Below are 12506 nucleotides of genomic sequence, written 5' to 3'. Positions count from 1 at the left end.
CAATATACGAAATAATTTACAATTTAGGTGGCACACTTAGCTGAATCACCCTGTAGATCGATGGATTCATTGATTTAGAAATCTTGAAAAATATGACCTCAAGAAATATTTCTTGTTTACCTGAATATTTGTCTTTCAGGGTCAAACAATCTTTTCCAATGACATTTTTTTCTACTGTTGAATGCAAGCGACATATTCAAGACGACATAATCAGTTCCGTGCTTGTAAACATAGGTATATATGCAGAGTAAGTCACTTATGATGGGGTGCTGGAATATTTCCGAAACTGTCGATGGTATAGAAAAATATTTCAAACAATAGTCAAACGGTTTCGAGGGATGTATAAATTGACCTTGGTAGCTTTTTTATAATTGGTTTCATAGAGGACGCTTGAAGGTCAAGTTTGCTTCTCCAAAGGTAACATATACTTCTGAATGCATGAATTGATGCAACGTGCAATTCTTTACAAAAAAGTATTAAATAATTTATGACTAGAAACCATTAATTCAGGAGATATTTTTATTTGTAAATGGTGTAAAAGCGATACTAAAATATTTGCTGAGATAATGGTTTTTCAGTCATGTGCGGTTCGATACTTTTTCATATACAATTAAAAAGTTGTATAGTGCACTAAAAAATATATGTTTCCATTAACAAAAAAAAAAAAGAAAAACAAACCTTTAACTGTCCTCTATGGACAATACTTTTGGAATTAATTATAAATTAGCATCACGATGGTTCAGATTTTTAAAAAATCATTGTTTAGTCACTCAGACGAGTCACCATGTCCGTTTTATAGTGCAACAATGATGAGAGAGTGTGATGTAGGATAGGTGAAATTAGGTTCGTTCGAAACTCACCGTTAGGGTCGTCTCGATCACGACTGACCTCACCTACAATTAATAGACCAGTATTAATCGGTATCTGGGCATGTGGCCCGGTGCCGCTAATAGACAAAGCAACAATGGTTAAGACAGAGTGTCACACTGATCGTGACCTAACTCCCCCCTTTATAGCGTATTATACTTGTTATCAGCAAGAGCCTACAGCCCCATGCTTACAGGCACGCATACTTTATCCCTTGCACGTGCCGCCATAATGTTTTCGGATGGCTAACGTTGCCAGCGTAGTCGTCGAATTATGCGTTCTCCAAAAATACATCCAAGCTTCATAAAAATGTTTATTTCTATTCTAACATAGAAAATGTTTCTGCAATTTTGTTTAATCGATTTCATTTTCTACAATTATTAGAAACTTATCCAGTATAATAATGTGTTAATATCTCCAACTATACCAAATTTGATGTAATAATTAAAGAATAGTAATAAAAATATTTAAATTTGCAATTACAATTTATAATAACTTTAATTTTATGAATACTCAAAGCACTATGTATTGTTATTAAAATTGAATTAGCATAATATAATAAGTGCAAGACACAGAATGATAACTAACATTCTTTGGCGGAAATTTAGGTTTCGAAAAATCGAGTTTATTAGTAATAAATGCATAATTGGAGCCCGGCATAGTTCGCGAGAACGTAACCACGTCGGCCATCTTTGACGCGCGCTAAGCGTCCGCAGCGGACAGTTATCAAGCGGTTAGGCACCTGTCATGATAATCAGATGAAACACCACCTATACGTAAATATAAATAATCGATCAATAAAAAAAGTGAAAAAAACACGATAAATGCGAATGAAAATAGAATATATGGAAATGTGCCCTGTCTAGTGTTACCATGGAAAGAAATTGTAATAATAAATGTGTCGAATGCTACCGTGCTCTCTACAAACTATAGTATATATTATCCTTTTGCAATCGATAATATATAAAATGACACAAAGTACGTACGATTATGTAATTATAACCGATCAATGTATATTATATGTATAATGTATACTTATAGAACACGTACAAGTGACACACATCGAGAAAAAAAATGTATATGTATATATATATATATATATATATTTACTGAAAAATCGTACTCTAAACATCCTAAATCAAATGTATGTACATTATACATACATATTCATATAATGATTGTACAGGGTGAAACAATAACTGTGTCCATCTTGAATATTCGCATTATTTGTAATAATATAAAAAAATATTTTGTATAAAACTTGCACGACATAGGGGAGGCCATATTCTAATGCATTTTTTACGTGTGTGCTGGCATAGAGAAGATTTCATGGTCATCTTTTTTTATGGAGTCCTGTATTTTTGTGAGCAAATGAAAATATCTTTTATAACACCGACTAGCACTTTCCGATAAAAAAACCAGCACTTCATTTAAAAAAAGTAAACATGACCTTTAAATCTCCTCTATGCTTCAATCCACACAAAAAATATTTGCATGACAATATGTCCACCTCTATACCGTGCAAGCTTTCTACATAATATTTTGTCATATTATTACAAATAATGGAAATATTCAAGGTGGACATAGTTTTGCCTCACTCTGTGTAGAATATATGTATATGTATATACTTCAGGACACAGAAAATAGAAAATACTGAATCACTGGAAACGTTTGCATCGAAACAGCATTCCTCAAACCATTAATTCGATATTGACCCCCAAATGACGATGCCTGACAAGGAGTCACTTTTAATCCAGGAAGAATTCAAGTTTCACCAATTTTATAAACTTCATTTTGAAAGTATGAATTACAATGTTTCGGAAAGTGTCTATCTTCTGAGGGTTAGAAAATAAAAACGTTGAAATTGAATTTAAGCGAAACGATGTAATTTTATAATTCTCATAATCTATTTTGCAATTATTTTGTTTTGTAAAATCCTTTTTGAAGTCGTGGAGTGAGAAACACTGATCTTGACTCGTTCTCGCTACACTACTTACGCAGACGAACACCACAATAAATTTCGGTTCTCGTAATTAGTGACGGAGACAATTAGACGTTTTAATTAGAATTTCTTTCCCAGCAACAGTGTTACCAATCGTAAGGACCAATTATCGCTTATTCAATTAATTCCTCGAGTAGCCAGAATTTCTAAGGCTACTCGATGAGTTAGCGTAACCACTCGTCTCAGATGAAATAACTAATAATTAATAATGAAATCTACAACTTTATGCAGCGTGTATCACCTGACTCTACCACCTCTAAAATATTTCTCTTATCATTGACAATATAAAAAATTTTTTCAAACTTATACTTTTAAAGGTTTTAAGGTCATTTATGTATTTTAATATTTCCTTATAAAAGAGCCTAATGAACGATTTCTTAACGCATATTTTTTCTCTGTATATCCTTCTGTTTTTTCTTATAATTTCTATAAATTTTCTCATATTTCATATAATTCATCTTTTACTAATGCTCGTGAATTATTTTTATTATTATATTTCAATTTAAAGGCCTTGAAAAAACACTTTGCTTACCACAATGTTTTTGATCATGTCTTCCTGTGACATTTTGTAATATTGTCAATGACGAGCGAAATATTTAAGGTGTTACAGTTAGTTGGACACTCTGTATAAATGAGGATGATGATTGTGAAGCTACGAAATCTTACGGCGACTTTTACGGTGATCTCTAAGTGCTAATTCTATCGGTGAATTGTATAATGATGTGAAAAATAGATTGTTAATAATCAGAAAGAAAACGATATGATGTCTAGTGATTCTATCGAAAATAAAAAACAATTTCTACCAGTTACTGTACAAACGAAAAGACAAAACAGAACTGTCTACAACGTATAAGTAAATCAATAAAATCGATGACTGAACGTATAAACTATATAATGTGTCTACTTTAGCTGCATGCACTCGTCGAGACCGGATAAAGTAATCAACAAATATAATGATAATCAAATTTATGTTTTTTTTTCTAATGCTTTACCTAATTTTCTACATTTTATGCTATTAAAAGACGCTTTGCGATAGACTTGGACAGTGCTGGATTTTTTCAAGATTTAAATAGCTTCAACTGGAATGTAATAAGTTAATTGAAATCATTATGTAATATCACTGTCCCACGAACTTTCTTATTGCGTTTCGATAAGCAGTGAGAAACTGTTATGTATGAACTGAATACGAATCTGAAAGTCATTCTGCATGAAATTAATGTTTGTCCTACTGTAACTTTGTTAAAAAAAAAATCAAGTGAAAGTGAAGATAATTTCTTCTCAAAATTTCACAACTTCGAAAGTCTCTACGGAGTTTAAGCAATCATTTTGCGATTCAAATTGTGAATTTGAAAGACAACTTAGAAGAGTGAATGTATATTGCAGCGTTGTTAAAATTATTGGTAATTAATTTAGTAACAAATGATAGGGAAAACACGATAAAAAGGACAAGAAAAAACGAAGTATAAATTATAGATACCGGTATATCCTACTTACTCAAATTCAAATTTTTAGTAACAACTTTTCACCACTAATTCAACTATTAACATTAATGAAAACTAATTTGTGACGATACAAGTATAATAAACGATGGAATTATTTGCAATAATAATTAACAAGCAATTAAACAGTCGCTTACTCGGAATACTTAATACAGAAAATACCAGATATGTCACAGTGATAAATTACAAAGCTTCAAAGCTCTTATTTTGCAGTTACTCAAGCCATAAATGTGATTTTTTGGGAAGTCATGGAATGTAAATAAATTTACTGATCAATTTCAACCAATACACTCGTAGTGTTTTTAACAATTTGAAAAAAGTCTTCTAAACCCAGCACTGTTAAAAAATAAACAAATTTGAAATTCTAAAAGAACCGAAATCAACCGATGTCGAAAAAATCTCGATCGAGTGTAAATGGATCGTTAACTGAGTTGAACAATGATGGATAAAAATCTTCAATTTAATTAAAATTTATCTTAATTTGAAATAATGACATAGTGACTGAAATAAAAAATTATATCATGGTGTAATTTTGGTGTGTAATTTTAATAAATCATTATTGACCCAATTGATAATGAAAAAAACAACTGAATCATTAATCAAATTGACAGTTAAATAATTAAATCAACCATTAATCTCAATTAACAGTTAAAAAATCGGTGAGTAAATACTTATTTCAGTTAACTATAATTAAATGGAAGATCAGTTAATTTAAAAATTTTAACGTTAATAAATAAAAATGTTTCAACGAGTAATCATTCATTGTAAGCGTATTAAACATTGCCCAACTCTAATTAACGTTGTAATTCCACACGACAAAAAAATAGCACACCTGATATATTTAATATTTTTATAATTTTTACTTAACTATTTAATTCACTTTAATTGTACCTATACTAGAATTATAGATGAATTTGTTATGTAGGATAGTCTGTTGCTATAAAGAGATTCGAGAAATAAATTTTGGATCAAATAGAATTATTTGGATATCCACTTTGTTCTTTTAAACAGAGAAGTGATTATTTGAGTAGACAAATCCATGAAAATACTTGAACTACACATACTTAAATACCTAAAAGTACAGAAAATATTTGAACAAACAATAATGTCCAAAATCGGATTACACGGGTAAATTCCTTATGTAAAAACACACCATTTTGCTGTGTGAATTACTCTTCTATTCCAGTAAATATTCTTTTCATCCCTTAAAGGTTTTTTCCACCCCTTCAGTATCAACAGTATGAAAAATCTGTAGCCAACATTTTCATAAGAACTACTAGAAATTCCTTTATTCAGATTACGTTTAATCGTGTGTGAATATATTTACGTAATATTGTATAAATATACGGTGTGCCATATTTTTGTCGCAGACAATCAATCGACAAAGCAGCTCAACGAGTCCGGCGTCGTCAGTGGCGCGTTATAATTGGTCACAATGTACATCGTAGTGAATTATCGAAACAAGGAAGGTCAGCTTGCGAGATTGTAGCATGGTTTTGATTGAGGTGTACCTGTACCTCTCACGTGAACCATCTTGGGCAGTTCTGGCGGAGTGAATGTGGGGGGAGGATGGTGGTCGTCTGTAACAAACCACTACACATGTTAGCTACCCTAACTAGTCGACTAAGGCCTAGTCGCTACTTTAAACTGCCACTGGCCAGTGCTATACGTCTCAACAGTCTACGAAGCTACGTTCCAGTCCTCGATGCTCTCACCCAGCGAGCGTCAATCGTTTATTATCGATAATTTACTACTGATAATCCCCAAAACTCAATTACAAGTTAGCCCCCCCAAGAATTGAACCAATATCCTACATTTGCATTTATTGGTCTTTATAGTTTGGGCCCATATATGGTCGATAAAGTCACGATCTCCTCTATTAAACCACAAACGAGAAATAAGAGTAGACCAGTCGCCATATGGTGTCTCGTGTCACATGATCTACAATATCGACGCTGCAAAAGGTTTGCTTCCAGGGAGACTTCACAAGGTTGCCGTTTCGAAAAATGCAATGTTGCCACTCGAGCTTGAGATCTCTCAGTAGTGACCTAGCCTACATTATTATTTGATTTGTGTCGTGTTTAAACTGTAACTATTAAGTATAACAAGAATTAAGTTGTTATCAATAAGCGGTAGTCGGCAGAAAAATATATTGGGCGACTGATCTATCTCTGTACCTTGTCAGTGGTTTGGTCCCAAGCGAGTTCAACAACGTCGTGACCTTCCTTTGTTCAGCTTCACCGAAGGTGTCAGGGACTTCCTGCTGTTATTGAATGTGATTGTTGCCGGTTTTGACTCAAGTAAGGTAGAGAATCGAGACCGGAGCGCCTCTTGGTCTACAAAAGTTTAGACACTAATGCGTACTCGTACAAACACTATGTCGAACGCTACCGATCCCAGTGCTGCTCGTGGCAACGCGGACGAGTCTGGAGATCGCCAAGGTTATACATACGTTCCTAAGGACTTTAGAACCGCGAGCCTCCTCCGCGTTGTACAAACGTAGCCTAACGGAACGCCAGATGATGCGTCCCCACTGTCAAGCGGCGTGCACAGCTATAATCATGCTGAAGTCCCTAGAGGCGAGGACCAACGTCTCCAAATATTTGCTGAGCTTGTTCGAGTAAAATAATTCTAGGTGACACGTCCTCGCCTCTGGCAAAAGTACTAGTACCTAGACGTCCATCATGCAGCGGTAACTGTTACGGTGTGGATATTTACTCGACATTGCAAGTGCACGTCTCGGACATAGAAAACTTGTGCGACACATTGGGAGATTCGAAAGAGTGCTCGGAAGATCATAGAGTTCTACTGTGTGTCAGAAGCAGGGTCAACAGAGGGACTCCTTGACAGCGTGATAGAAGAAGGGGCTGGAGGAGAGGGTTGATGTAAAACTTGTTATTAGTAAACAAAAGACGGTTGTCAACCGAACGTATAGTCGGTTTTAGGGACTGTAAAGAAGTCACTCGAAGTGGCCATTAGCCTGCTAAAGTACCTGACCAACTTTTGCCGAGGATTCTACGAGGATCTATTGTCCTATCACATGCAACGGTATCGTACAGTTTTGTATCCTCGAGGGGAAATCGTGGAATGAATCCGAAAACCGTCGAACGCCTAGAAGAGGGGACGTTGGGGGCTCGACAGCAAACATTTTTAGCGTCCGAAGTCAAAGACAGAAAGAGATTTTGTTAGGACTTTGAAATTTTAAGATTTAACAAGATTTTTAATGAAAGCAGTTGACCATATGTCCTTCCTTATCAGAGATAGCATAGTGGAACAAGTCTCAAAGACCTGACTCAGAGACGTACCGTGAAACTCGAAGACCTTGAGTACTCGAACAACTTAAACACATCACGGCGCATCGCAACAAAATTTTTGATGTTTTGGTATGACGAACAATAGGGGCACTGGTTTAATACAAAAAATATAATTAATATTCAAACATTTTTAACAGGCGTTTGATCGTCTTTTGGATCACGATGTCGAACAAATTTCCCCTCGCAAGACAACTGGCGGTTCAGCGGAAGAGACGGTGGAAATAAATCAAGATAATAAAAGAATAAGTGTGCATAGGTGTGGAAGAACTCTTCTTTCAGCAGTATCGCACAAAATAATACAGCGTTGCTCTGTAATTGATGATGGCCACATAGTAACCTACGTTCTGTGATCTATAATATATGCGTCTTCTCATTATCGCAAAAATCTAGCGGCAGTGTGATGTATTATATATTACGCATAATATATATTACACAGTTACGTTATTATTATTATTATTATTATTGTGATTATTATTATTGTTACGATACACCCGCTCCGTGGTAGACTTACTTGGATACGAGAAGTCTTCACCTATGTGGTAGTAGAGGGCGAAGAGAAGAAAGTTCGAACAGATAGACACATAGAAAGTTAGTTAAAAGGGTTAATTGTCGTCGACATTTGGTATACGTTGTAAATGTGCGCGCGCGTTTGTACGCGTATATAGATGTGTATCTATGTGTGACCATGTATGTTTGGCAATGCATGTGGCGAGAAAGTGACAAAGTGTATGCGCGTACGTGTCACAGGTATTCACGCGTATTCACGATCACACAGGGACACGTGTATGTGGGTCACAGGTGAACTACGAATGAGTAAGACAAAAAAGGTAACTAGATTTGGGTAGAACAGTTGGTATACATTTTTCTGTTCGACTGTACCAGTTGCCAGGAAAGCAAATCCGCGTTAGAGCTGTTAGATAAACATCTGTGATAAAATGACCGACAGAAATGTTTTGTAATAGTGATAATTAAATTTCGTTTCTGGTAACGCATTCTTTCCATCACGAAATTCTTGAAGTTTCGCTAAACTTTTCAAATTTACAATGTTAAAGTGCTGTAACTGACCGCACGTTCGCGTTGGTCACATCGGGTCACAGACCCTAAATTCCCCAATCTTCTCCATGTCCCTGACCATACATTTTTCGTACCTCACTAATCATTGACTTTGCTACCATCACGGGACAATGATCCATCGTCTTCAATAAGTCACTAGATTCTACTATAGGTCCATGATCGTAAATTCTTCCGCGTCTCAGCTAAGTCAGTGATCCTATAATTCATCTTCTGTAGTAATTCCTAAATCTAAACTCTGCTAGTCAGTAAGTAGCTAACCACAGTTCTTAGTACCCTCGTTAGATCATAAATCAGGGATGTCGTTCTCTTTAGGTCACTGACATTATTTTCTATAGTCTTCTCTGCATGGGTCACTAACCACAGATTCTGATACCGTCACTAGGTCACTGATCATGAAGTCTGTCCCTTTTCTACATGGGTCATTGACCGTAGATGCTGCTACTATCATTAGGTCACTGATCATGAATTGCGTTGCATTAGGTCAATAACCACAGATTGTGCTTCCCTACGTCACTGACCGCAGTGTCCTCAACGACATACAGCATTTAAACATTATAAATTTCAAAAAAGTCTTCTTTTAACTCAAACTTTTCGACATTCTGCAAAATTTGACCACATTTTACGAAGAAATGGTGCATTTTCAATACACACCTCCTGTAGAATTTTTTACCCCCTTGCCAAATAGAATACGTCGTTGTAAACGAAATTTAATTTTCACTGTTATAAACAATCTTACGGTCGTTTACAATCCACCGATGATTTCATGGGAACCAGCACGGATGACCATTGCTTTCTTGCCACCGTGTACGCTCACATGGCTCACGTAACGGACTCTATACACAGTGAACGGAAATTTCGTAATCGAAATGATAAAATCAAGTATAAGTAAAAATTCCATATAAAACAGACTATACACAAGCACTTAACTAAAATAATAATTTAAACAGTATATAAACTTTAAATCAAGATTTAAATGAAAATTTCAAAACTTTGTATTTTGCAACGTGTTAGAATTATACACGGAAAAATAGAGATTGGAGGATTCGAAGCGAGTACCGGATCATGATAGAGCATCTCCGTTATGGTCGTTGATTTAGTCACAAGACGAGTAAAAAACCACGCAGATAAGTACGTTTACTAACTCTAAATATTATATAAATATGTACTCTAAAGAATACGTCGATAATAAATTAGATATATATATATATGTGTATATCGAACATCGATGCAAGATCAAGATTGAAAAGGGCGCTCGCAACCCGCGCGATAACCATCGATCAAAAAAGACACAGACCTCCATGAAAAATGGAGTTACATTCCAGACGACACTGACAGAAATATGTGTAGAGTCTCTTTATGCAAGAAAATAAAGGAAAAGAAATGGAAAAACATCACACCAACAGGATATCTCAAAACACTAATAGTAGGTACAGTCTACTCTGAAATCAATCGTGTGGTTATAATATGTATATATTGGGTGTCCCACCTGACAATAACCAAAAAATCTCAACTATCATCTACAATATCAAACACTATCAGAGAAAATATGATTAGGTTTGAAGGAGAAAACATTGCGATAAACAATTTTTTTTCATAATCACATTATCGAAATTTAGAGATCACCGATATTCTTTTATATAATTTTGGGATTTAATCTTTTTATTCTTCATAAAATGGCTTTTAGGACTCCTTTAAAAAACCATCGATGACTTCGAAATTTTTGATAACGTGACCTTGAAAACAAATGTTTACTTGCAACGGTTATTGCACCTCCGAATCTAATCGTGGTTTCCTTTTTTGACATTATTAAGTTATGTTTTCCTCTTTCTGATTTTGTTTATAATAGGTGAGATGTTTAAGGTGATCACGTTAAGTGGGACATCCTGTACATATCAATTTAAACGAAGTTACACCGACTAGCATCACAAATATGTATATCTATGCTCTGTACGCAGATCTAATCTCGAGTACAAATTTAAAAGAGTACTTATTGTTAACCAGCAAAAAAAAATCGCTCGTAACGAATTCCAAAGTTTAATTTTAGGCGGTTGGCATAAGAGACGCTTCCGGTCATTCACAAACGATTTCTAACTCTAACAAGGTTATTTGTACGTTAATAAAATTCGAAATTTATTAAAACTGAAGTAGAAACACTAACATTTGCTACTACAAATTTTTTACATCAATGTTGGAATTATTAAACAATATTAAAATTTAATATTAAAATTGGCAATTTTAACAAAATGATGTTCAAATTAAATTGATTTTAATAAGATAATTTATTGAGAGAAATGCGTGATGGATGCAATATAAACCAAAGTTCCGTTCAGTATCGAAACATTATATCAACAATAATTATGATAAATTTCCTCATTAATTAAATGTAAAAGTTAGTAAAAACTTTTATTAAATAAAAAGTGTACTATTTAAAATAAAAGTGTGATTCTAAAATAAGAACTTCAATACAAAGTTAACTTTCTAAATTGCAAGTTTAAAAAACGTTAAAATATATAGATTGCAAAATTGCAAGTTTGTCAACGACCTAAAGCGTCGCTCCATATTTTTTCGTGTACTCTTCGATTTACTAGAACCTAGTCTGTATCGAGTTTATCCATTCATTTTGCGGTACAACTTTCAAAGACACGATCTTCTCTAAAATACCGACGAAACAACAGTTTGCAACTGTTCACAACATTTTACAAGTAACAACACCAATTTCATACCAGGCTTGGGCAAATTTCATTTAAAATTAAAATTAAAAACAATAAATTGAAATAATAAATTGTACATGTATTTATATTAATTTTATTTCTAAAAGTGATGTATTAGGGAAATATATTTATCTTCTGTTCAAATGAAATAAATCATTTGCAAATCATTTTCTCTTTGAATTAATCGATTCAAGTAAAACAACATAAAATAGCAAATTTATTTATACAAAATTTGGCTCTAAAATGACTAGGTCACTTTAATAAGCACTTGAAGGTGTAATTTATTATTAAATATTAAGAAATAATTCCCAAACACTTTCATCAGAAATAATTCGAAAAATGATCAATGAGAACAGTTTTCAAAATTCCGAGATAAGATAAACGACAGCAGAATAACAAAATACTGTAATAATTTATTTAAAAAATCAAATGAAACAAACTGAAAATTATTTGAAATTTAGAGGTAATCTAACAGATCAACTTACAATGATATGGATTTAGAAACATACAGAAATATACAAACATACAGTTATGATTCAATAAAAGTTCAGATTATGCCCACGCCTGTGTCACGAGCAATATCTCTCGACTGAACGATGAAAGAAGGCAAATAAATACGCATGACCTTCAAATCGAGTGTGTCTTTTTTTCAAGCATTGGTGTTTGTTGTAACACACGGCTTTCCAAAGACGGCGTCGAATTAAAGGTCCCACTTTATGTTCTGAATTTCTCGGCTAGTCCTCCGGGATACACGAATGAAAAAAGGAAAACAAAGGGTGTTACACGTGGAATCTGATCTACACGCGGGGATACATACTTGCTCTTCCAACCATCTGAACAGCTCGCACGCCTTTCCGGAATGTGGCCACTGCCCGAAGGGAGGAGAACCAGAGCTGTTAGTTGTCATACCAAAATAATGTCAACCTAGATGCAGGAGGTGGCAACAGGTGGAGAGGGTCTATCTGCAGATCCAGTCTCCGTCGACCATTTATGCGCTGCAGTAACATCAAACTCCAACGAATTTCCCGCCAATTTTCAC

The 12506-nt window shown here is 34.4% G+C and overlaps 1 protein-coding gene across 37 annotated transcripts in view; it reads right to left on the bottom strand.

Annotated features, from left to right (window-relative positions):
• Nucleotides 1–12506, bottom strand: part of Slo (calcium-activated potassium channel slo) — a 152704-nt gene that overhangs the window by 22081 nt on the left and 118117 nt on the right. For 13 of the 37 annotated variants that reach the window (XM_076796155.1, XM_076796119.1, XM_076796127.1 and 10 more), the window contains 4 exons: nucleotides 12285–12335; nucleotides 8194–8214; nucleotides 5880–5948; nucleotides 861–893 (listed from right to left, as the gene is read on the bottom strand). The exons of 1 other annotated variant lie outside the window; for it this stretch is intronic. In XM_076796155.1, coding sequence (XP_076652270.1) covers nucleotides 861–893; nucleotides 5880–5948; nucleotides 8194–8214; nucleotides 12285–12335 — 174 coding nt within the window. The remainder of the gene's footprint in view (nucleotides 1–860; nucleotides 894–5879; nucleotides 5949–8193; nucleotides 8215–12284; nucleotides 12336–12506) is intronic. 23 more of the 37 variants (XM_076796128.1, XM_076796135.1, XM_076796121.1 and 20 more) reach the window with 6 other exon arrangements.

The sequence above is a fragment of the Halictus rubicundus genome, chromosome 11 (assembly GCF_050948215.1).
Source record: "Halictus rubicundus isolate RS-2024b chromosome 11, iyHalRubi1_principal, whole genome shotgun sequence".
Lineage (NCBI taxonomy): Eukaryota > Metazoa > Arthropoda > Insecta > Hymenoptera > Halictidae > Halictus > Halictus rubicundus.
The sequence above is the reverse complement of the archived record's forward strand: the minus strand, read 5'-3'. Positions and strand labels throughout refer to the sequence as shown.